The sequence below is a fragment of the Podarcis tiliguerta genome (assembly GCF_965153285.1).
Source record: "Podarcis tiliguerta genome assembly, chromosome: 6".
In the NCBI taxonomy this organism is placed as follows: Eukaryota; Metazoa; Chordata; class Lepidosauria; order Squamata; family Lacertidae; genus Podarcis; species Podarcis tiliguerta.
In genome coordinates, this window is record NC_139539.1 from 63,667,002 (window position 1) to 63,693,975 (window position 26,974).

The following is a 26,974-nucleotide window of genomic DNA, read 5'->3' on the forward strand; positions in this document are numbered from 1 at the left end:
TTTTTCTTTATCTAAATCTTTATTAGAACCTCGAGCTGTAAAACAATAAGGAACAACAAATTGTGTTAAATATTAAACATTTTAGTTCTGAAAAGATATTTTCAACAATATGTCCCTAATATTTCTGCACAGCAGAAGCAAAAAGATTTTAGAGCTCAGGTGGCCGTGTGCTCATGTTAATTTGGTTTGGGCACAAAAAACAAAAAAGGGGGAAAAACAGACAGTCTCTAAAATCACATTTAAAGTAGAAATGTGATCACAGGGGAAACTGACAACAAGGTCTTTCATTTGCCACCATGCAATTTATGAATACATATTTCTGATGCTGATAGGCCCTTTTTTTTTACAAACAAACAGACTGCATGAATGATCAATATTAGTACCATTAGCCATACATTTCAAAAACTGAAGAAGCCATTATGTTCTTAAGTTTTAATACTGTGAAGTGCAAATTACCAACATTTTACAAGGGAAGCAATAATTCAGTATCAAAAGTTATAAAATTAAGAGTCATTTTATAAAATAACATCTTAGCAAGAGTCTAAAAACAAAGCATCCATTTCACACTAGTCAACAAAGCAATAAACACTTTACACAAGTGTAGTATGCATCTTTTCATTCCCATTTCTTCTAATTTAAATAGTAGGGGTGTAGTTCTTTAAAGAATTGACACAGGTGTGTGGTACAGCCCTGACTAGCTAACCACCTTCTATGAAGGTGCGAGTCCCTGTAAGAAAAGCTCTAAAAATTAAACCCTGGTCCCATTTCTTTTACTTTGATAAAGCCAATTTTATATCTGGTCCAGTATTTAAACTCTCTGACTGTAGACACACTTACTTGAAATCAATGGAACTTACAGACAAGCAAATGCATTTAAGACTGGGGTGTTGTGAAGCTGCAGTCCTGAAAGCTTCCTCCCCTCCTTTACTGTTGAACAAATAGTATAGGGAGTAATGGAAGTGACTAATTTGGACAAAGAATTTCAATATTTACACCCTAAGTTGTCTACTCTCTCCCCTTGGGCCTAAGATACACAAGCACTTTTTGCACCATAGCTATGGTTGGCATGCCACTGTTATCTCCTGTTAGGAGGGTTTATATGCTACAGTTGTTATTAACTGTAGCTATTATTGGGGGGGGGGGGGGAGGCATTTCCATGCTCAAAGGGACATACATACCACATCTGCTTAAGAAGCAGCTCTGTCAGGACTTACGCTACTGACAGCATAATGTTAATTGTGAAAACTGCAGAGTGGTTATTTCACCACCACTAGAATCAGAAAAGAAATATTCTGCAAACACAAGGCCAGAAAGAAGAAGAAAATTAATTCCCCATTAACTCCAGGAATAGGTAAACCTACATCAGGTACTTAGGGTTGCTCTGCATCAGTTTAGCAGCTTTTCAGGTAATCTCTGGAGTTGTGTTTTTAACAGCAGCTCAATACGCAGGAATTAACAGCTGAAGCATTTAACAGTATGGAGAGAGAGAAATTATCATCTGATCATTCCAACAAGCCACAGCCAGGCTACTGTTAAAAAGGCACAGGTACAAAGGACAGTTGGCAACCCTATTCTCAAACATCTTTAAACTGGGAGAGTGAGAAGTTCTGGGGGAGGTCGTACCACATTGTTCAAAATTTTGCATATGTTTCCTACATGGGGACCACATCACCTGTTGAAGCGGAAGGTTAGCACAGGCTGAGGATGAGGAATGGATGCATGGAACCAGTGCGCCCAGGGTCCCATGCACCAAACATATACATGGATAGTTCCTCTAAAAAGAGAGTTCTGTAAGCTAGGCCTTGCTTAAAGGTTTCTTGCAGCATACATTCGACACAGATAAAGCTAAGCATTAGAAACCCAAATGTCCCTAAGCAATTCTCTAAAAAATACCACTCTCTACTGTTTTGTTTTGTTTTGTTTGAAGAGGATAGTAGGAAAATGTAGATACTGCAAATATTTCACACAGGGGCAAAGGAACAGATTCGTATCAATACATTTCAAGTAAGCTGAAAGACAGTTTTGTTTATTTCGTCAAGCAGTTAGTAGCTCTGTGTTTCAAATGGCGCTTGTAAACTTCAAAACATAAGCTAGTTAATATTATTAGCCAGTAAGGCACTTTGTCATAGAGCACACAGCTGTACAGGCTAGGAGACTGGCAAGGCTCTAAATGCAATCAAGAGACATTGACGTATTCCATGACCACCTAAATGGAAAAGGACCTTTTCACTTTTTAAGAAATCTTTTCACTCGCTCAGAGCAAAATCCGCAACAGTACAACATATTTTCACATATTTTCTTTTTTAAAAAAACGAAACAGAAAAAGCAGCCAGACATTTTTAACAATCTTTCATTTCAAATACCCAAGCCACAAGAATTAAAGGCAAAATGGGGGGTGGGGGGAGAGAATAAAAATAATTTTAAAAATCTCAGTATAAAAAAATGCTCCCATGGTTTTTGTTGTTGGATTTAAAAACAAACAAACAAACCGCACACACACACACAATGCCGTTACAAACTTTTGATGGCTTCACATCTACAATAGCTTTGGTATAAAACATGCGCAAATGATAGCTGACAATCAATACCGTATCGAAGAAACAATGCATCAAACGAAACATGATTGCGTGGTTTAGGACACTGGGCATTTCCTATTGTCTCTTGGTTTGCATGTTCTGCTTGTTCAGAATCTTCAGCAGAGATTTACTCATGTAATAAGGTCTTTCAGCAGAGCCATCATGACTTTCTAAATCTTCCACTAGGAGGAAGAATGTCAAAGAGCAAACAATCAAACCAATGTAATACAAAAGCAATTCTGCCACCTGCTGACCTTTTTCATGCACAACAGCAAAATCCTCAGTGTATTTTCTATACTGGATGGTTTGGCGTTTACTATACTGTAAACGCTGGTGCAATAACGTAATCAGCCCTTTTTCATTGCGTCGGCCAGATGCTGCACCAGTTCAGTCAATGAGACATTTGCCTTCCTTTGACATGAATGGGTGCAGGATCAAAGCCTTATTTTAAAATTTAACCATCTCACCTCGAAATGATTTGCCCAATACTCAAAAGCGAGGAAGTGCATTTTAATCAAGCTTTAGCTTTTATGTTAAAGCACGTTATGCATAAAACCGACATTATAATAAACAGCAGGATTTGGCCCAAGGATTAAGAAACACATCAATCAAGTTCAAAAGTATTTATCTTTCAAAAAATAAATTATTCCCTAGTTTGCACATTCATTTCCGAGAAAGATATTCAGGAATTTTGTATACCAAGTTTTCTCTTTGCAACAATTTAGCAGATACTTCAGATGAATGCATGAATGCCAAATTTCAGTGCTATTGCTTTGCATTTTCACAGTTTTCTTAGTTGCTTAATTGATAAAATGGCTCTAGGATGTTCCCCTCAAAAATATTTGCCACTTTGGACACGTATCATAAACATTTGTGGAGGTGCAGCTTAAAAGCTTCCAGATTAAAGCTGTAACTCGGGTTGTATCTTAAGATCTTGGACACAACTTTAGGCATACTGGCACTGAAATATATCCTGGTATGTAAAACCTAGTGTCTTGCCTAATTGATTGAGATCAGTTGGAATTAGTGTATTAATTTCAAAAGCAGTAATAAGTACACTATTGGCCTGATTCAGCACAATAGATTTTTTTTGCATAAGCAGCCTTCTGCCAATGCAGATTCATGCTCATCCCCAATTTGCACAGAGATGCTGATCTCAGGGCTTCCCAAGTGTCTCAATACAACATCTTTTGATGGCAACACACATTTGCTTCCAGGACCTCCAGTTGCTAACAATAACCAATTGCTTATTAACTTATAACAGTATTTGGGACATTATATTTTGGTCATCCAGTAATGGATGGCATTGATAGTATGCAAATGATCAATAATCCAAGAATAAACCTGTTTCCCACTTCCTATTGCATCTGAGACAGGAACTACATATTATTATTTGGACCAGCCTGCAGAGCGGAGGCTGGCAAAAGCTGACCTTTCTGGCTCCTCCTCCTCACAGTCCCCAGACCCTTGAAAAGCCATTCCTAAAGGCTGGAAGACCCTGGTGAATGGGGTGGGCTGCAGGATGGAGGAGATCTCTGAAAATCAAGTTGAGGCACCTCCACAGGTGGACGCTTGGCTTGTGAAATGGCTTTCAAGGAGTCCCTCTTTCTCCTTATAGCCCACACCATTCAGCAGGGTCCACTGACACTCGAGAGGCTTTTAGGAGGATGGGTGGAATTCCTTGGTTGAGGAGTGGGCGGGAAAGCCAGTTTCTACTACCATCACCCTTTATCTGACTTCCCCCTGGATCTAACCTCATGCCTACATTCATCTGGAATGAAAATAGATCATATGCCTTGGGAAGTGTGCACATAATTGAGTGCATAGTAAATTAATCGAATGTATTCCAGTTGTCTAGTCATCTAGGATTTAAGCATCCTAATCCAAAATATATTCACCTTGAAACAAGTCTTTGCTTGCAGGTAAAATTACAGGGGGGTTAAAAAAAAGTCTTCAGGCCATATTAAACATTGACAGGTTCCTCTTTTAGTAACATGATTCACTGTAATAAGCCAAGAAGTGGTGGTTAACACCTGTCTGCCATTGAAATGAAATGGTTAGTGGAGTTCAAACTGTTCACCTGAGTGAATTTGGGAAAACTCCAGTTTTAAGATTGTCATCTCAAGACATGCTCAGTTATGGTACTTGCAGAAGAAACAGGCCACTGTTCCACAAATAACTAGTCATTGTGTGCATGAATTTTCATTGAATGCTCTCCATAAATATAGCCAGTCATTCCTGCCTTAATGATTGAGGGCTATTATGTTGAAGGGGGTTAGAAAGCTCAAAATAATGTTGTATTAAAAAAACACACCAACACAACATGCTACACTAATTTCAGAAGCCTCTCATGACCCTGGAACAAAACAAGCAGAAAAGCAGAAATTACATTATTGTAATTCAGCCAAATCCTGCAATTATTATATAGTTTAGGGGTGAATAAAGGAAGTTACCTTAAAGTAAGTCCTTAACCGAAGGCTATAAACATGATGAAGCCTCTCAGTTTTCTGAGGTTTAGTTTCTTCACTCAGTTTCCACCAATAAGAACATATAACAACACAGATTAGACCTCCAAGAGTTCTGTGTTCCAATATCTGTTTCTCATCTTCGCACAGTTAGTACTTCCCCACTGTGTCTATGGAGCAATATGGTCTCTTGCCTTCCATAACTACAATGTTTCTGCACTTTCAATATTATGAAACTGTACTTTATTATGTGGAATACTGAGCTGATGTTCAATCATTGGTGTTTTCTCAAACGACACTCAGATGTAGTTCTTGCTTTAATCAGTGATTGGCCAGGATGCTCATTAGCATGACACATATTTCTTCCCTCATATGAAAAATAATTGGATGTTCATATAAATAGAGGGGCTCAAAGCAACTTAAGCCACACTTATCTATTTCTCTCTCCACTTAGCAGCAGTCGAGATGGCTGCAAAGCAAAAAAACCCCCCACAAAACCCAAAACCTTCAATTGGGGCTTTTAGCTAGTCCAGAAGGGCTTTCTCCACAGGGGAAAACACATTACCAAGTTGGATTTCATTCTCTGATTAAGGCAAGGCTGCAACTTAAGCACATTTAACTTGTGTGCATTCAGCTTTACGCGAACGGTAAAAAGAAGTTTTTTAAAAACCTAAAAGGGGAAGAGCGGGTCGAGTTCCATGGCAAAAATACTTTGGCAATCCCACCCATCATTGAACTTAATGGGTTTTGACTATGTATAACACAACCCTCATGTAAGCTGTGGGCCTACTGTATTTCCGATAGAGCTAAATCTTTACACAACACAGGACGAAACCATGGCACACTTAAGCAGTGCCACTAATCATTTTTTTAAAAAATTACACCACTGATTTAATATTGCATCAGATGGAAAAGGCTATTGCTTGGCCTAGATTTTATCCCTAAAATGTTATCTCTGGCACAAGACCCTTTTAAAACAGTTTATCCTTAATAATATGACTCTCATTCTAGGCAATTCAAACAATCTTTCATTGCATTCTTGGAGATGACTCAGTATGATGCTAATCTATCTCTCTCTCTCCCCTCCTTGCATGTGACATCTGTAGTGGGGGAGACTGACATAGCAATTTGCTCTTCGTCATAGGGAACCATCAATACAATTTAATCACAGTTTAAGTTGCTGTCAACCAGCATGTACAGTAAAAATACAGCCATAGCACCATAATTACAAATTTAGGACCACCTGCTGGTTACTAGTCTTGATCTGTTTATGGCTAATTAGGAATCACTGTAGTGCTTTCAAAAATTGCCTGAATATCCTTTACAAATATACACCTATAAAAAATTTATCAAAATGGCTGTCATTTCAAACAGCAAAATCTTGAGTTAGAAAAGTTATTAAACACTAAGAGCTAAATATTAAAAAAGCTTCACATTTACACTTTTCCATAGGCACTCTATAAAAACTATGATGTGGCCTGGTTTCACAGCTGTTAAATAATGGTTTTAAATGTTGCCCGTTTGCTCATTTTTAGATAGTACAAAGCAAACACAAATCATTCATTAACCACAAGCATCATTTATACTTAAAAAAAAAATCCTTAGCCTAAATAATATGGATCCTGCTTATTTTATCTTAAAACGGACACTGTTGCCATTTTCACATAAAAAACAAAAAACAAAAAAACAACATTATCCCATTAACTTCTTAGGACTCAGTTCCTTCTTCCCCAAAATTCGGTGTAGACTAGCTGACATGTAGTAGGGTTTTGCTGTAGATCCATCATTCCTTTCCAAGTCTTCACCTGAATGCGAAGTGATCAAAAGGAGCCAAAGCAGCAAGCAGCCATGCAGTCAAACACAAATGAAAACGAGAGAGAAAGAGACAGAGATTCAGAGGGAGGAAAAGAAACAACATTAGAAAACTTGTTACAAGAGAACTGAATTTTAGTGTTGCTGGTGCTGCCGCAGGGTGCCACGAAAATGCTAATACCCACCTTTTAATATCAACAGAAGGTAGACCACAACCAATGTTGAGCAACATTGCGTTTAACACTTCTGCACATGCAACATATTAAAAGTGATTATTCTGTGTTTGGTAGTAAAGCTGAAGGCCCTGTTTTCTTATGAATCTCATACTCTGGGGACTTGACCACCTTGTAATAATAGTACTTTGTACCTAAGAATATTGCATCCCATGTGAAAAATCTGTATTGTTATTTCTGGCTCTTTCTTATTCTGCTTTTTATTTTTGCCACAAGAGGTCAGACTCTGCTGATATCTTTAGAGAGTTGCTCAGCAAAATAGAGGACACACATATATATTATAAGGGCAGCTTTCGCCAAGCTTGTGCCTGCAGTGTTGGCGGAGGCTGGTGGGAGTTGTAGTCCAAAACACCTGAAGAGCACCAGGTTGGCAAAGGCTGCATTAAAGCCTCTTTCACAGGCCCCGTGGTCATCACTGCATTCCTTTACACATTATGACACCCACGTCATTCATTTCGGTAGGGCTTGCACAGAAAAGCTTCCTAGTGGCCTGTTCTCAGAAAGCACATTTGGAAAAGGATTGCACTAATCCAAGGGTCCGAATTTCATCCCACAATTGCATTTTTGGTGGGGGGGGGAGGGCAAGGGGTGGAGTCCAAGAATAAATTGATTGAACTTGGAAGAACACCATTTTGAGTTTAAGAAGTGCAGTTTTCAGATGCATTGCTGTTAAATTGTATTGTAAGAATGTTTATAAACTGCCAAGTCATAAAAAATATATTATAGTGGTTTGCAGTTATAGAGATTTCACTCAACAACTGGGATGCCTATGCCTGTGATCTTCGAGAAAATTAATTCACCACAAAGTTTCACAAATTCAGCTGACAACTTCAGAATCTGATTTATTTATTTATTTATTTATTTCACTATGTGGGATACATTGGGTGGAGAGTTATCCTCTCTAAGCTCACTTGTCAAAGCCTTATTTTTAAATTTGAATAATGGCAACAAACTTGTTTTTGAGGATGAACAACATCCCATCCAACCATTCATAACAAATTAGTTGTTGGAAGTCAACAACTCAAGTTGACTTTTCCCTGTGCATTCCAACATAAAAAAATCAGTTTTATGAATGCACACCAAGATTGTAGATCACCATCTCCTGCTCCAACCAATTTTTTGAAACGATTTTCGAAAGACAGCGAATCACAGTTTAGACAAGTGCTAGAACTTTCCCCTAGAATACTTTCACACACTGAAATGGCAGAAAAAGCCAACGTGCATGCAAAATGGCGGTGGCAATCAGCCTCCAGTTATAGATTTCAGCCTCAAGATAGCTGGGTCCCTTGCTCAGAAGGTGGTCAGAAAGCGGAGCGGGGAGAAAAAGATCTCTATATTGGAGATCAATATCACAGAGGAACAGAAAATCAGGAGTGCATAGAAAATAAAACGATAACTGGATAGAAGGCAAGTTTTCGCTTATTCAAATAATATTGTGAATTCCAGGTGTTTATGGGCTAATTATAGTGGTAATGATAAGCACTTTACATGTGTTCCAAGGTACATATCTATCTATCTATCTATCTATCTATCTATCTATCTATCTATCATCTATCTATCATGGCATTACAAGAGTCTTGATACTGAAAATATGTTATGTGGCTAATACCTAGCTCCGATTAACATGTGAAGAAGGGCTGATATATGTTTGTCATGTCAATGTATATTAAACCTTCAGCCCCTGTAGGGGAAATACAGTTTTACATTATTTTAAATTAATACAACATTCTTGTGCCTACAAAAATTGCAAGGCTGTTATAAGCGGGGCGACACAGCATTCATCTACGTGAAACACACTGGACATGATGAAACTACAGAGCAACCAGAAGCAACATGTTAGTACTTATTATGAAACACTCTCTGAAGACTAGCTGGTCTAGTGAATAGTCACATTTTACCGACTGAACTAATGAAGCCACATCTGATATTGCTGTAATTCATATTCTTTTTTGTAGTGAAGATTGCAATGGATCAAACAGCACAATGAGAGAAACAGCAATGGCTTCCTACTACATATTCTTTATCTTAGCATTATCAAAAAGAGGAAAGTAAACAACAAAGAGCCAATTACTTACAAAAGCAGAGGAAAAGTGTGTCAACACACATTGCATAGACACTGAAGAAACCATGTGCAACTAGGTAAGAGCCTATAATGACCGTCTGAAAAAAGGAGGAAGAAACATGTTAATTATACATTATCATATGGGAATTAAATAATATTGCATGACCAGGCGGCGACAGCCCCAGCTCCCAGGGATCATAAGGAAGGAATAAAGACTCTGACAATGTTATATGGAATTAAAATTAAGCCACAACTTTATTAAACTTCCGAATGTAGGAAGACCTTGGCTTAGGCCTTGGGAATGTATCCCTCCCAGCCCCCCAGCCGGGGGAAACTGGGACTCCTCAGGGTAAATGGGATATGGGGGTGCTCGGTGAGACGTAAGTGTAGCAGGCAGCCCAGCTCATATCCCTGCATGCGGAGTAGTTCACTGACAACCTTTCAGTGTATGGCCAGTGACACCCATATATATAACCCCTTTAAGAGGGGGTCCCTGGAATCGCCACTGCAGGGGGGTGTCGCCACTTCACGCCCCCCCACCAAATAGGGAAGAAAAGACTAAAGGATTCCACCGAAGGCCATAACCGCCAAAGTTGTGACGAATTGCTACGAGGAAGACAAAACCTGCCAATGCAGGAAAATTTCTTCCTGGTCCTTCAACAGCAACCAGTCAAAGACCATAGCAGCGGCCGCTAAACAGGAAGAAAAAGTTAACCTGCAAACAAGAAACCTTAAACAGAGGGAGGGTAGGGAGGGTGACTCTCCAGAGCCGACTGCCTGGCTATTGTCGGCTCCAACCCCTATTTATAAATGGGGCTGGCCCCACCTCCCAGCAAGAAACTTGATTACTGAGGCTGGGTGTGAACCTCCAAAAATTAGCACTGAGAGGCAAGCCAGCCCCTGTTTGCCAGTAAGCTCCCTGGGAACTGTAGCACCACGCGCAATCCCGCAAAGGGCACCCACAATGTAAAGTGTGAGTGCTCATTATATTAATTTACATGCCCCTTAAGAAGTTAGGCTGCAGGATATGTCAGGTACCTCCTGATCCCTTAAGTCCTTGCCTTGATCAGTGAGGTCTTTGCACTGCTTGTATTCACAGGAGCCTCAGGGGCCCAATTTTATCAAATTCCCTTCCAGTTTAGGTCAGACATCTACTGAAGACTTAAATAAACAAACAAAGAAAACTCCAGCAGGCATTCTGATTTCTGATTTTATAATTTGGGGATTTTTTTTTTTAAAAAAAACCATTGTATTTCTGTATATTGCTTAGAGATGATTGCAATTGTCTGAATAAATAGGAAAAAAAACAAGCATTCCTTACTTGAAACCATGAGAAGACAAGAGCTACGTTCAGGCAATTTTCTGAACAGACAAAAGTTTAAACCATGGGTGAAGGCAATGCCTGCAATGTCCATGGCTTGCAAGCTGCTTTTCAAATCTTCCTGTGAATAATCCAAAAGCCTAAAGGGAGTTTTAATGTTCTTTTATAAATCTCCCTGCAAGCAGGAACCCAGACTTATCAGGGTTCCCAGTTTGGGGAAGAGTTTCTTCAATTAGCATTAAAAAACCAGCAAGAACTTACAGGAATAATGAGGGCAGGGTTTGCCTCGAGGTCCTACTGCCCTATTCCCACATGTTCAGGAGAATGCCTGACCATGGCTTTAATTGTGGATCTGCAGTGCTCTTGCAAACTCATTGGATTTCAAGTCCTTCCTGCCTAAGTAGACAATTAGATGCGATATAACATAAATCATCCCAAGCAATGGGACTCTGTATCTTACTAATGCAAGCTCCTTTGGTGCTTGATGACCCCATCCCAACCTTGAACCCTCTTGTTCTATGATGTTGATCCCTGCCCTCTCCTCTTCCCTGCCATGTATCTGGTGAGCATGGACTGTGCTCCTCTTCCCTGCCATGTATCTGGGAGCACTAATACAACTGTGTATTTGTTCTGGACTTATCTATTCTGCCCTCTGCTGCTTCTTATCAGTGCGAAGCCCTAAGATGAATAGAAAAAGCCTGACAACAGACAAAATGTAAAGGATGTCACTGTTAGAGGAAGGGGGAAGGGAAATGAGGGAGTTCAAGACCCATGGATCCTAACATTTGCCATGCCGTGGTGGGTGCTAGGTGCCAGGCCTGGTTTCTAAGAACTTTAGTAATGTTCTTACCAAGAGTGGGACCCAATAGTAATTCAGTGATGGTGCTTCTTGTGTGAATATTGGTATCCTGTGTGTGAAGAAGAAGAAAGCTAGGACACCTATAAGAGGGGGAAAGATAAGATTTTTCAAGCAGCTGACTCTGACTTGAATTATTTCCAGTATTTGTACTGGGACAAAACTGTATTCAGATTAATTATCTGTGATTCACACAACCAGAACATTTTAATCAATAATATCATGTTATGAATCAAACTGGCTTTTATAAGTAAAGAAGAAGACAGTGCAATGAAAAGTACAATTTTAAAAAGAGAGAAAAGAAACACAAATTTGATTTTTTTTAAAAAAAATAACTCAACTACTTTTAGTCTTGGAGAACCATTCAACTACGGTGTATTTCCATATATCTGATTCAACATTTTATATGACAAATTGAGATATTAATTCCCAATAACATCTGTGCTAAGTAGGAAGCGAAAGACATGTAAATTAATTAGCCCAAGGGATTTGTCCTTAAGCACAAGGAAAACATTAATCAATTTCACTATTTCATGGTTTGCATTTCCAGACAAATCTCATTTACTTTTACAGCTTTAAAATAATGTGCAATAACAACAAACAGCACATTATAGATGAAGTTGAGTACCAGCGAATTAGAAGTTCAAAATCAACAAGGATGTGAAAAATCAAACTTTCAGAACATCATCAATTCAAATTGCGAAATTAAGAGTATGTTTAAATTGAATATTTTGGTACAATAAACTTTATTAAATCTCTTCACATTAATTACAAATGCACAGATCCTAAGCAAATTTCTGTACATGTAAAGCAGCCCGGGACAGTACAGATCCGCTATTTGGTGGGGATTAAATCCACCCCACTATTCCTTGCTCTCTATGCATGATTAGCATTATTTTCCAGTTAGTGCACAGAGCAAGAATGGCTAAGCTGTAGCCCTCCAGGAATCGCATAGGAAGCAGACATTTTGAAACATACTTATCAACCCACTTAGGGATATATCTGCTAATGTCTGCCTCCACAATCAGATAGCCCTCAGCTGGATCAGAGTGGAAAGATTTAGAAGGGAGATGTTAAAATAAAACCTGATTTCTGTTTCTGATCCAAACAATTTAACCATATTTCTTGAATGGCTAGTACCTACATATGTTATGGCTTTCAGAACCCACAACAAGACTTGCACCATGTTTGACTTCAGGAATCTAATAGTTCCTAGTTCATAGTCCTCAGGAATTAAACCACCGAGGTGTGGAGGTCAAATGGCTTGAGAGGCTGACTGTTCTCTGCATAACTAAACATGACAACTGTTGAGCTACACAGTTGAGTAGCTCTCTTTCCATGCCAGATGATGTTCTCCTCAGTTCCATTTATTTACAGAACCACACCTTTTGCCTTTTGTTTTTTATATATGCTCTTTGTAACGATAAATGATCTCCCACAATTTGAAGTGCAGCTAGTAAAAGTCTTCAGAGAAGCAGTGAAATGTTATTGCTTACCAAGTGTTGCATTTCTTGCATGTGTTGCAAAATTTAAGGAGAAAGAAGGAAGCCTATTTTGGCCTAACCCTGGGAATATAGTGGATTCCCTCAGTACTAAAAACCTAGGTTAAGGCAGAACTACATGCTGTCTGCATTTGCACGTTATGATAAGCCAGCCTTTCTCTAGCCAACAATCATTAGGCAACTTTAAGCCATGAGTTTTTGTTGACTTGTTCATCCTTGATTCAATTGTAACAGGAAAGCAAGGCTTCTTGGTATGTTTACCCCACTCATGCCAGTGGCGTGGGCTCATTTAAAATGGCCCATAATAAATCAAAGTATGTGGGGGTTTCTTTACATGCAAATTCAACTGTTACTCAGCAATCCTGTATTCCAAAAACCAGAGGACTTTTTAAAAGGGAAGAATCAGCAAGCACAAAGAAGAGGGTGTCTCAGCACTGGTCATATAGTCATACCCACATCCCCCCCCCAACTGTTTTGCTCCAGTTGAGTTTAGAAGTTGAAGGCCAGCTGTAAAAAAGAGCTAAAAAGCCAGCCGTGGATTGGATTAAGCATCGTCACTAGTCCTCTGCTGGAAATGCCCCCAAACATAATGATATGTGACAAATACTGGTTTGGGGAACCATTGTTTTTCTTGTTGCATGCATTTCTTCCCTTATTCCCATCTAATTGTGGCCCGAATTCTTTTGCTTGCTGTCAGTTTAGATTCATGCTAGTAAAATAATCTAAATTGCCCCTTGTTTATCTGATTAATGAACGTCCCGAGACACTGGGATAATGAGATTTCCCCACAAAGATTTACATGAACAAAGCTCAGGTTTTAAAAAGGCTACAACATTTGAATTAGTAGTGCCCAAATCAGAGAGGTCTCAGTACTCAGCTAGACTGGTAAAGAAAAAGCAATTTATATGTGTTGTATGTGTGACATAGGGACGCGGGTGGCGCTGTGGGTAAAACCTCAGTGCCTAGGACTTGCCGATCGTATGGTCGGCGGTTTGAATCCCCGCGGCCGGGTGAGCTCCCGTCTTTCGGTCCCAGCTCCTGCCCACCTAGCAGTTTGAAAGCACCCCCGGGTGCAAATAGATAAATAGGTACCGCTTACTAGTGGGAAGGTAAACGGCGTTTCCATGTGCTGCGCTGGCTCGCCAGATGCAGCTTGTCACGCTGGCCACGTGACCCAGAAGTGTCGTCGGACAGCGCTGGCTCCCGGCCTCTTAAGTGAGATGAACGCACAACCCTAGAGTCGGACACGACTGGCCTGTATGGGCAGGGGTACCTTTACCTTTACCTTTATGTGTGATATAACATTGTGCCACCAGATGGCGACATAGAGCCTCATTTTTCTCTACCTGTTTTCCCTGTTTAAATTTACAACGCTGTAAACTAAAACGCTTCTTTGATGTGTGTAGATTCAGCCTCAGACAAAGCTCCTTATCAAGCTATTCCTTTAACTCAACCAAGCTGAAAATAGTAAACTGAAAGAGTCTGTTGACTTACCCACACCTCCAGCAACAAGAATTTTCCCCAGGAATAGTAAAAAGTCTGTCACTTTGTCCAGCACTGCAACTCTATGCAACAGAGATAATGAACAGGATTGCAAAAGGTTTATCTCCAAAAGTTAAAACAGAGCTACTTTCAGCCAACATTAAAATCGTTGAGAAGCTTTGGTGTGAAAACTAATTTGAAAAGTTTAATTCTAAAGCAACCATGTAATGTAATAGTTCACTGTGCTGAAGAGTCTAGTTTTAAAGATAAGAGTTCAAACATGCTAATTAATCTAAGGGCAGAAAAGATTTATATTCTGAGATACTGGGGGAAAGGTGTATGCTCTTTCACTTTCTGATTAGCATCTTAAAAGCTGCTGAACTAATTATTTAACTAAGAAACAGAATGAAGTAATGGTATTTCCTATACCAGTTCAGAAAGTAATTTTGGAGGAGGGGGGTGACATTTTTTTATGCCCCCCTTATGTAAAAATAGCAACATTTTTTTTTAAAAAAACTCATTGCAAGTTGAGATCTAGTACAGAAAGAATCATGCAAAACTAAAACCGTTCTTAACGTTAGCTTTTTTCATTGTTTGTTGTTGTTTTTAATGTAGGGAAGCATTCAAAAGGGTGTTTCTCCTCTCCTCCCCCCCCTTCTGCAGTGGTATGGTGCAATACATCAGATCATTCTGTTGCTTCTGCAGCCTAGGCCTTCAACGCTGGCAATGGTTTGAATATTTAATAGATTAGTAGAGTATGTTTTTGAAGTGCCATGGAGTGGCAGGTGTCACACAGGCTGGATCTACACAGATGTTGTAAACCGTTCACATTAAAACATTATATAAAGCTTAACATGAATTTCCCACTATGGGATGCTCGCTGCTCTGCAGCACCCTCTGGTGTCCCATTTTAATAACACATTTATCATGTTTTAAATGACGAGTCCACCGGTTATGGAATGCACGGTCCCTTACCTCACCACGTTTCTCATGAGCAGGAAGAAAGCTTCCCTGGCTGATGTGCAGAAGTTTTTACCATATATCGCAATCTGCAAAATATTAACAGCTGTTAACATGTTTGTGGGAAAGCCGCATTATGAAAAGGGTCTGTGCTGGGGCGCCAGACCTATGAGAATGGCAAGATACAAGAGCCCCAAAAGTCCCCTGCTAAGAGATACTAAAATATTTTCTCTAAAGCTAAGCCACAAATAGACAATTTGCATTATTGTAACGGAGCCAAAAATACAGCCAGATAATTGGAAGTACAGAATATGGCAATGGACCTGGCCACACAAATCTGCTTAAGACAAAAATATTAAGAATGACTTTAAACACAAGTCTGTAAAAAAAGTGAGTCTTCCAATTGTCTGGAAGAAATAAACCACCAATGAAACTTTACAACGAGACCCAAAACAGCTTGGTACCCACACCTGTCATTCAGAACCTTAATCACAAATCCAAACAAACTACGGCAATGCACTCTACATAGGGCTGAAGTGGCTGCCTTAGTTGTACATGCAAATCAGCACTCATTGTTTGTTTCCTCCAAAGAGACTATGATTGGTAATGCAACTACAAACCTTGGCTATAGAGCATGGTTTGTTTGGGGTGAAACAAACCATGAGCAATGGTTTAGACATAATGTTAAACCCTTGATTAAAGGAAGAGCTCAGTTTAAGGAGTTGTGTTATGTGCAAACATGACCATTGTTTTCATTATTTCTTTCTATGTTGTTGTTTACTTTGTTTTAAATAAGATGATATCACTAAATATTATACAGTGGTACCTCGGGTTACATACTCTTCAGGTTACATATGCTTCAGGTTACAGACTTCGCTAACCCAAAAATAGTGCTTCAGGTTAAGAACTTTGCTTCAGGATGAGAACAGAAATCGTGCTCTGGCGGCACGGCAGCAGCAGGAGGCCCCATTAGCTAAAGTGGTGCTTCAGGTTAAGAACAGTTTCAGGTTAAGAATGGACCTCCGGAATGAATTACGTACTTAACCCGTGGTACCACTGTAGTTTAAAATAAGGCTCTCTAGGGGGTTGTGTTTGCCACACCACTAACTGGTCTTCAGACATGACACAACAGCATACTGGCAAAGAAGAGAGAGAAAATACATACCATGATGTAGGCATTTCTGTTGATAAATTTGAGGAATTTTTCCAGGCACCAGAAACAGCATTTGAGGCAGCAAAGGAGGAACTTAGCAAAGACATTCTGTGAGCCTGCAGGAGGGGGAAAAGGAAACATTTCTTAAGAAATAAGAAAACCTAAGAAGATGGAAAACATGGCCCATACTTGATTTGACTTGGTTTGCACCAGCATATCTGTGTGGGTTTCCTGGCTGATTACTTTCTCACTGATTTGCAACAAGTATGTACAGTGTTTTGTGAGGGGTTTGGTTAAAAAAAAGGGGGGGTGCCAGTACTGGTATCTTGATAAAAGTGTTGTGTGCACACAATGGCTGTCATGGGCAGCAAAAAGGCCAGAGGATAAGGTACTTCTGTCTGATGAGTACCCCCTAAAAAGCACTATGTGGAATCTACCATGCTGTAGTTTAGCAGTTTATCATCTGCAAGCCAGCACAAAACTGAACCTTTGGATTTGCCACACAGCACATTTAAGCTGTTGTTGTTGACATATAGTTCAGAACTGATAAAGGTACTAGGGTTTCCTATTCCACACCATCCCTGCTTTTTTGTAAAAGCAAACCGTGGTTTACTGTGAATGCAGTGTGTTGGTGCACACTTCTGAAAAGATTCTGATTCTGCTCCTTTGTCACTTCTCCACCTGCTGCCTTACCAAAGTACAGCTTGTTGTGATGTCCTAACTAGAGTTTGTCATTTGTTTCTGCCCAGTGAGTGGTGACCAAGGTTTGCTCTTGGGCTTACTGATTGCGGTTTTGGGGTGGGGGGAGAGAATAAAAAACCCTGGACCATGATGAGCCAGACTATGGAAGCCTCAGACATAGCAGCAGGAGGAGAGCCGAGAACTTTTCAACAATGTGCACAAGCACACTGAAAATTCAGATTAATGCGATATGAGAACCAGGCCATTATTTCATTTCTTGCTGTGCCAAAGGAGAAGCAGCATAAACTACAGACACCCTGAACACTCCATGAATGATTATTATAAAAAAGAAAACCTCATCAGTTACTGCACAGGTGCATTCATAATGCATGTACACAGTATTTCCCATCATTAGAAGAGAAACAGGGGCTTGTGGCCCACATTTCTGAACCATACTAGCCTATGAGCCCGAGAGATGATTACCAGCTTTTCATAGCAAATATATACCATACTCTCAATGGGAATAGAGAATGTGCAATGTCATGAAACTCACCTTTGAGTTTGTGATCCAGGTATTCCAGGATTACTCTAATGAGTTGGACTATTGCAAGAATTAAAGAGCCAAATGCTAGGGAACCAGTGTGATATCTAGTAGGAAAAATATATTGTATGAATCAGGAAGAGATCTGTTTTTGGACACGGTGCTGTTATGATAAACAACACAGGTGAGGCAGCTGACACAACTCTCCCCCCCCCCTCCAAACTATGAATATATCCATGGATTGCAAAATGCAGCTTCCTATACTGCAATTAAATAATTCTCTTATATTAATAAATCATGTATACACAAAGTATTCCTTTCTTTTGCTTTTGATTTCTAGCTTGCTCCTATCTCCATGGCTAAGGGGAGGGTACAATTCAAAGATTCTAAATAGCTTATGTAAAGCAGCAAATGGAAAAGGCTTAATGACTGAGAGGAGGCTTTATGTGGGACTGAGTCACAGAGCTGCCCTTTCTACACTGACGTTGCTGCTGCTTACCTGGATGGAGGTAGGGCGTGCCCAGGTGGTTGCACTGTCAGCCTCCCCCCCCCCCATACCAATCTAGCAATTCTGCTAGTGTAACAGCATGGCTTCAACCTGCCCCACAGCAAAGATGTGATGTTGGGAGGGCAGCTTAGTGGTCTGATTCCACCACATGCACTGCTCCTGGTATACCGACTAGACATGCAAGTATAGCGATGTATTAAATTCTGTATTTGTTTTGATTCTAAAAGCCACTTTTCACTGTAAGGTATAGGGCACGTTACTAAAAGCAGAAACAGATACGAATGTGGACGAGTGATTCTTTAACTTACCGTATTGCTCGTCCAAATGAAGAAAAGAGTGGGCATGCTGGAATATCAGCAGGTTTTCTAAAGGCCCAGTAGTAAGAGGCAAAGGCACCAGCAAGAGTACACTGACCCAATGCAATTGCAAAGTTCACCAGCCAGAGGAACACAAACACGTTGCTGATTTGAAAGATTAAGATGTATCTGTGGTACAGGCTTTCTCCACCATAGAAAGCAAAAGTACACTGGGCTCCTGGACACAGCTTGGTTACATTGGTTGTGTTGAATGTCTATGGACAAGGGGAGGGGGAAAAGGTCACAAATAAGGGGATATAAAAATGTTTCAGTACAATTCTAAATCATCAACACATTAATAAATCTGAACCGGTAGTTAGCTCATCTGGCAAATGATTTCATGAGAATAGTCCTAAAGACTGGCAGCAATGGTCCATGTTACCCAGTATCTTGCCCGTGGGAGCAGCTAGACACAGGTAATACAGAAGGTTCCTAATGGAATTAAGGGCCAATAAAGTAACTACAATAGGGGCCAACATTTTTGGTCCCATTTGGGATCTTGAGAAAGTGTTGTGGGTGCCAGTCACAAATGGCTGCCACTGGGGCGTGGCATAACACAAAATAGCTGCTGTGGGAGTGGCACAAAACAAAATGGTTGCCTCAAGTAAAGGAGCAAAGAGAGAGAGAGAGAGAGTACCACAAAATATTGTGGATGTACCCTCTCCCCCTCTGATAGGAGAAAGGCAACCACACCAGCCATCACCACCACACTAACTCACTGAGGGGAAGCTTTTTGCATGACTATTGATTTCAAATAGGAAAGAGACAGTCGTTGTCCAGTCCTGACAGTCAATGAAATGTGGGCATGTTCTATGGAGAGACCAAGCCCATGCAAACACGAACTGAGCAGGAGGAGCAAACAGTCTTCAATTTATTCTGAGATTTTGAGGGGATATTTAACGAGACCTTCCACAGGCACTACAGAAGATATTGATGACTCCTGAACTAATAATAAGTGGGACATATAGGTTTCATTTCATTTCATCTCTCTTTTAATTTGTATACCACCTTTCTGTATTATTATACAGCAACAAAATATACAACAAAGAACACGCAGCTTATAACATTTAAAATGGAACGACTTCCATCAAATAAAGTAATATTCAAAAATCTTTTAGAATATAATAGCACACAATAAAATTAACTCTCAAAACCTCAGCAAATAATAATTATATAGAAATTCACTCTTACCAATTACAATAAAGAATTACTAATCCATGATCAATAAAAATAACTGCAAGGCGCAATGCAGAAAATACAATACATTCAAAACCACGTAAAAGGATCAAATTGAGAAACAAAGACACACAAGTAATAATGATGGTGATGATGTTCGTGTGTGCAGTTCTATTATCAGAAAGTATAGGGAGTGGAGAACCTGCATTGTTTTTCAAAATGACTTCATATGTACAGGACATTCAATAAGAGCTAGAATTCACATAGCATTTGCAAAAATAAAATAAAATAAAATGCTGCTTACCTCTGGGTAGCAGGTCAAATTTGCATACTTGCACAGGCTTTGATTAGCCATGACTTTGTACACAGGTTCTCCGGATGTAGCTAGAAAGCTTGATTTAATTGGGTTAAGTAGGAAACAGAATCACAGACTCTGAACAGAGAAACATAGCACAAGAGATACTTGGCATTCACAGGGAAAGCCCCAGAGAATACATTTAATTTCTGCCTTTCCATGTCTAGCATAAAATATGATACCCACTGTGCGAATGCACTTTCTACAACCCTATTTACTGTGCCTGCAAGCACTTCTAACAGGAGAGTAAAGCAGTTTGCTTAATAACAAGTACAGCACTGGGGTAACCTTGGGGGTAAGCACAGAAAAGGAAATGGTATGATTTAATGACTTCGTATATGGACACCATAGGGGAAGCTATGGGCAGATACAGAAAAATGAAAAATAAAAATACATCTCCAGGTGATCACTTTGACGAGAGAGAAAAAGCTATAAATATGACTCTTCCGGGATGCTTTTTCTCCAAATGCAAAGTGGTATCGATAATACGAAACTGAGATTCCATTACCCTACAAGGTTCATCCAGAATGTGGCGCTAAGAAAGTACGAATTAATCTCGTAAAATGTCCAGGTGTCACTGTTATAAGAACACTTCAAGAACTTAAGGTGTTCACACCCGGTGAATGTTGTGGGGATCTCCTAGGATATGCAACCCCCAAAAAGCTTCCACACCAGTTTCCTGCCAAGCTTGGACTTGAACAGTGCAACCTGATTCAACTGAGACATAAAACTGACTGAGGACTCTTCCGCCTCCCCACTCCCCACCACACACAATGTAGCTTCTTTTAGAAGAGGTGGCACTCTCCTTACTTTCTGTCTTAGTGCTAAAATGCTGGACTAAGAATACAAGAAGTATCCAGGCACTTTTCTTACTCAAAGAAGGATACACAGCTGTCACTGCCCAGTAAGAAATGCAGATTGCGATAAGGATGAAGGTGATGATTGGGTAGAATAACGTAGACATGATGTAACCAATTGCTCTAAAAAAAGAGAGAGGAAAAATATATTTGTAAGCCACAAATATCAAAGTTTATATGCCTTTGAAATGTTTCCCACTCTTGTTTGACTGAGTGATATGTTCCTTTGTAAAATATTCTTTATTGTTCTTTCTGGTTTCCTACTTTCTCTTTTTATTATAAAACCTCATATTACTGCCTTCCACCATTTTCTGTTACATTCTGTTCCTGGTTCCATCTCCTCCTCCATTTCATTCCTCTTTAACACTCTGTCATTGTTTTTTAGATTATCATTTTTATGTATTTTGCTCTGAGATGTATTGATTTTTCCTGTACGTTGGCTTTTGCTTTCAGGTTTCATAACATTGATTCTTTTCTTCTTCTTAATTCCCCCTGAGCTGCCACCTTTTGTCCAGGTTGTGGTTGCTACTCTGCACCTTGTCCTCTCTGGAAGCCCTGTTCCCAGTGCTTAGCATATCGTTGTTTTTTTAAGCTGTCACAGCCAACCTGGTTCCCTTTTGCTCCCATACAATGCTGTAGTAGATCCTTCCTTCCTTCCTTCCTTCCTTCCTTCCTTCCTTCCTTCCTTCCGGGAATGTTTGTAGGAGTGAAACATAGTGGGTAGAATTCAACACTGAACTCTTCTAACTGTTCCATCAGCTTGCCAGACAGAATAATCCCAAGTTGAAGAGCCGGTGAGGATGGGGTAAGCTCTGTTTCGCAAGCGGAGGTGTCTGTGCAGGGCTTTCACTTAACAAGGCTCATTAGGTGCATCCTACCCACAGCATTTTGCTGTTGCAGCATTTTTCTGCAACCTTCAGTGATGAGGGAATGGAAAGCTGATAATGCTTTTCTGCCCCATATGGACCAAGGCTCAAGCACTGTGTGATAGTGAAAAAGTGTGCATGCACATGGAAGCTCATATCAATAACAAACTTAGTTGGTCTGTAAGGTGCTACTGGTAGGAATTTTTTACATTAAACAGTAGTTCCGCATGGGGAAATCATGACTGGTGCTAGAAACCCCTTGAATAGTTTTTGAGTCACTGGAGAAAAGTATCACCTTATGCTACTTAAGGAATAATAACCACAAATCAGTGGTTTTCAGGAATTAACAACAGAACTCTTGGTTGACAGTGAAGACACAGACCGTTTGTTCTAACAAACTGCTTGTTAACTGTTCTAGCAATAGATTGCGAACGCTTTATTGCTTAATATAAATTGCCTTTTCATTGAAAAAATGTTAAACTGAGCTGGGGGGGGGGAATCATTTAGCTCTCAGTCATTAGCAACGTATTTTTCAAGGCCTTGACTATAGGGTACGCTCTGCTGCATTCATAATTATTACATGCAGCATTTCTTTTCATGCATTATGCATAAATATCAGAAAGTATTGCCCTCAAGTGACCTTTGAAGGCAGAGGCAAAACTATAAGGCATTATTACCTCCTACCAGGAAGTTTATAAAGTTTCAAGAGTGTTTCTGTTTGACGCTTATTTGAATAAAAGCATCTTATTTTACCAAGTGGCTCTGAATTGTAATGATAAGGATAAAATTATATGGTACAAACTGGTGCTGCAACAAATAACTGCTGAACTCCATGTTTATAGCTTTAATGAAAAGGGACTGTTACATATTTAAATCGCAGTCTCTTTATTCCACAAGAGCCTCCATATTTTGATGCTGCTGGCTTGAGAGAAAATCGGCTCCAAGAAAGGGCACAGGTACATATTCATGTTCCAGCACTGGTATGATGAAGCCGTTAGCTGTATAAATGCTGTTTATGACAACAGACTCAAGAAATCTATACACTTGGTTACTCAAGCATAGGTTGCCACTGGGACGAAATCTGTTCTCACTTACAGCATCAACATCACGGGAAGAATGTTGAATGTTTGATAAAATGGTCTACCAAATTCACTATAAAAGTGGCATACTTTTAGATCTAAAGACTTGGTGTGTGAAAAGATAACAAATAAACGTTGCCTACATGAAAATAAGTGTTTTATATGCAAGAAAATACAATGCCCATGTTAGCACAGGGATCGTTCAGCAGTGTAGTGGCTACATTCATTCATTGATTCAATTTATATACTGCACTATACCCACAGGTCTCAGGGCAGTTTACACCACTTTTAGACAGTGTTACTGAGCAATTTCTGTTCTACATCTTGACAGATGTTCTACATGGACTTCTGGATTATATTCTGCCATCCTCACTGTTGAATATTTATATGTGGGATGAGACTGTTAAATAGCCTGGCATGTGGTGGCATTAAAATTCACCCAACTGAATTTTTCACTCTCAGTGCTTCTAAAAACAACATTCTCAATAATGGGCTGGATGAAGGATATGCACCAGTTGTGGCCCAGCTAATCTTACGGGTGTTGTTTGCCAGTTCTTAAATGGGGCCATAGTACTTCTGGCATAGTATATTTACAATCTGGGTGCACTCCATGAGAGAGGTTTGCTCCTGGATGCTAGATATGTGCTGTGCCTTCTGTCAGGAACATCTGAAATGCTGGTTACAAATTTTCATGAGGGTCTTTTTAAAAATTATTTTTTGAATTTATGCCTTCCACATGCCTCTAAGTCGATTGACATATAACTAAAAATAGCTTTAAGAACAGTACAAAAAGGATAATTATAAATAGACTAAAAAAATAAATCAAGACAGTATAAACACCTAAGATAGAGGCAGTTTCATCCAGCAGCAAAAACCTGTTGAAACGAAAATGTCTTGAATTGTTTCTGGAAAGTACAAATAGAGGACATGTGTCATATCTTAACAGGGATGCTGTTCCACGGAACTGGTCCCTACCACATGTTAGCACTGCAGACTACATGGCTTATACATATTGCTGTGCTTGAATTACAAGCAATTCACAACGTGGCTGCTGTTCTTTGGCTAGGGTGCCAGTAGACACAGGGAGAACATCATGCCCATGACCTTGATGTTGCATTGATTTCCAATCACTTTGCAGGCTGCTGCATATTGACCTCTCCATGTGACTACTTGATAATTTGAGGATCTAGTACCAAGTGATACTTTCCCCTATTCTTCAGGAGAGAAATCGTATGAACTGAGCAACTGCATGATTAGGCATTCATGAGTCACTCTCGAGAATATCTGCATGGTGAGAGGGAGGGGCTTGTCTCACTCCTTCAAAGTGCTCTTTCAGCGCCAAAAAAAAATGCAAATATGAGAGGTCCAAGGATTATGTGTTTTCAGTATACATACCTGCTACCTTCTTTCAAAAGTGCAATGGCGATTCGGATTCGATTTCTCAGAAATATTAACATTAGTATAATGACAACTTCCACTATGCAAAGTAGTATCACTGAAAGCAAGAAATTTAAGTTTATCGACAGATATCAAACCAGGACATCATCGCTTTCAAGTGGCTGGTTTCAGTGCTGCACTTCACAAGTCCCCACATGTCTGAATTTAGCCCGGATTTCTAAAGTGCTTGGAAAGCATAATGCCAGCCAGAATGTGTACCCCTGTCCTGATTACATTTGTGTGTTTAATTACACATATATAAGGTTCATACCAGATGAGCATTATAGTATATGAGTGTTTGTGAATGATTTTTCTTAAAACAAAGCAATAAAATGCGGTGCTTTGCTTGAAATGCTCAGTTCCATTTGAAGAAATATATATTTACGATTAGACAGTCATTATCCAGTGGTTGGCTTTTGCTGCTATTTTAGCATAGTATTTGGGAAAGATGAATGGAATTGATGTTTTAAAAGATGTGTCTGATCGTGACCTCCATTATCCCAGTGTCACTCAAAAATAATTCCAAGATAATCAGGATTGTTATTTGAGCCTAAAAGCAGCCTGAGAACAGTGTGGAAATGGGAGTGGAGCTTGGAAATATGATTACATAACAAATAATTTTGAGGATGTTGTCACATAAAATTGTGTACTAAATATCTGTTACTTGATGAACATTTTCAGGGACAGCTGCAACAAAACTGTGTGGCAATTGACATTTACTATAATGCAGAATTTTTAAATATTCCTTAAACTGTAACCAAGCATTTAAGAACATTTTAAAACACTTTTAACAAATTACTAATGATTGTGTGTAAACTGTCACACAGTTATTGCAGTGACAGTGATGTATTATTTTTTATTACATTCTCCCACTTCTCCCAGCTTTCATACTGTTTTGTGCATATGTGCCAGTACTCCCAGTAAACTGAATAAACTGTGAGATTATTATACAAATTCCTCTCAGGTTGTTTACATACTCAGGCACGTGTTCACATTAGCTGTCCCCCACCCCCAATGTTACTCCTTGAAGAACAACCTTCAGTTTACTCGCCTTTTCCAAACCTGACACAGAAAGTATACTGCAATTTGCAATGAACAATTTCACATGGCAATGGATGGATGCGGGGCTGACACACAACGATTTGCATACCCTTCACCTTGGATAATCAAGCACTGAACGGTGCCCAATGCATTTGAGAAACAGATCCACGAGAGCAGAAAGTGCAAAGGCAGAAAATTGCATGGCGGGCCCAATAATCATGTGGAAAATATATTATGCAAATTAGCTCCTCGAGGCAACTTCCTCACTTGTTCCAGAAACAAACGCTCTCCAAGGATGTATGCTCACATTTTAATTGAGAGCTGTATGATTTCAGGAGTTTCATGGCTAATGGCATTGTAACATTCTTGATTTTTTATGAAAACAAAAAGCAGGCATCTATGTTTCTGTAACTTTATGGGATATATTAAAGAGAGAAGCATCCCAGGCTATTCCTGAGGACCGCTTTAAATATATATATATATATATATATATGCAGGTTTTGGTGTCCTCGGGTGTCTTCCCGTGTAAAAGTTGGGGTGTCTAGGCGACGTTTCGACGAGGTCTCACTCGTCATCTTCAGGCTGGTGCTTTCGGCTTCTTGTTACTGGAACAGAGCAGGATCTCAGTGTTTGAGTTCCTATAAATACTGTTGAGGAGGTGTGGTGTATAGCCTCCAATGTTCTGGGCAGAGAGGAGGTTCCCAGGCTAGTGTGCCTTTTCTTCTTTTGTTCCTTAATTACTTGAGGGATATCTTGAGTGATTTCTTGAGTGATTTCCTGAATCCCACTTAGGTGGGTCATTAGGTGTGGATTAGTTGCTAAAGCCTTCGTGTCTTGAACTCTTGAACTTTGTGAAGAGTTTTTCTGAGAAGATGGCTGTACTGCACTTGGCTGTGCTCTGGCTTGGCTTCGTGTATAGGGGCGAGCTGTGGTTTTGTGGCCTGTGCCAGCCAGATCTGTGTAGGGATTGCAGGGGGGTGCAGCATCCGGAGGTGCCACCCTGGTTTGGCTACTGGATGGTGTCTGTAATTTATCTGTGGAGAGGGTCTGGGTTTGGGTCTGGTGTGGTTGATTGGTGATGGCGTTCTGTGTGCCTCTGGATCTGGTGTCAGATTTTGTGGGGAGGGCTAATTTCCAGATGTCTGGCAAGCGGGATGTGTCGTCACGCTTGTTCATGTTGTGAGGGTGTTTCTCTATCTCGATGGCTTCCATGATTATTCTCTTGTGGTGATGTTCCATGTTAAAGAGCAATTTGGAATCTGCAAAATTAATTTCGTGTCCTGTTTCTTTCATGTGTTGGAAAAGAGAGGAAGTTTTTTCTTCTTTTTTGACGGCATTCTTGTGTTCTGCGATCCGTGCATTTATTCGTCTGTTTGTTTGTCCAATGTACGTGGCTGGGCAGACTTTGCAGGGTATTTCATAGACCCCTTGGTTTTCCAACTGAATTTTATCCTTGGGGTTTCTGAGGATATTGGCTATTTTTTGGTTGGTGCAAAAGGCTGTTTTGATATTGTGTTTATGGAGGATTTTGCTAATTTTATCTGTAGTGCCCTTGATATAAGGAAGGAGGGCTATGCCATTGTTTTCTTCTGTGTCTTGGTTTTTGGGGGGTGTTTCTTTTTGGATTAGCTTCGTAACCCTGTTTTGCTGGTATC

General features: G+C 39.8%; 1 protein-coding gene across 6 annotated transcripts in view; it reads right to left on the minus strand.

Moving 5' to 3' along the window:
* Positions 1 to 26,974, minus strand: part of SLC44A5 (solute carrier family 44 member 5) — a 160,020-nt gene continuing 133,046 nt past the window's right edge. For 3 of the 6 annotated variants that reach the window (XM_083448408.1, XM_083448412.1, XM_083448409.1), the window contains 11 exons: positions 24,237 to 24,336; positions 20,927 to 21,019; positions 19,989 to 20,076; positions 18,461 to 18,723; positions 17,657 to 17,751; positions 16,435 to 16,538; positions 15,285 to 15,358; positions 14,322 to 14,392; positions 11,320 to 11,408; positions 9,162 to 9,246; positions 1 to 6,846 (listed from right to left, as the gene is read on the minus strand). In XM_083448408.1, the coding sequence (XP_083304534.1) occupies positions 6,734 to 6,846; positions 9,162 to 9,246; positions 11,320 to 11,408; positions 14,322 to 14,392; positions 15,285 to 15,358; positions 16,435 to 16,538; positions 17,657 to 17,751; positions 18,461 to 18,723; positions 19,989 to 20,076; positions 20,927 to 21,019; positions 24,237 to 24,336 (1,175 nt within the window). In that variant the 3' untranslated portion in view covers positions 1 to 6,733. The remainder of the gene's footprint in view (positions 6,847 to 9,161; positions 9,247 to 11,319; positions 11,409 to 14,321; positions 14,393 to 15,284; positions 15,359 to 16,434; positions 16,539 to 17,656; positions 17,752 to 18,460; positions 18,724 to 19,988; positions 20,077 to 20,926; positions 21,020 to 24,236; positions 24,337 to 26,974) is intronic. The other 3 variants (XM_083448410.1, XM_083448411.1, XR_014513084.1) reach the window with 2 other exon arrangements.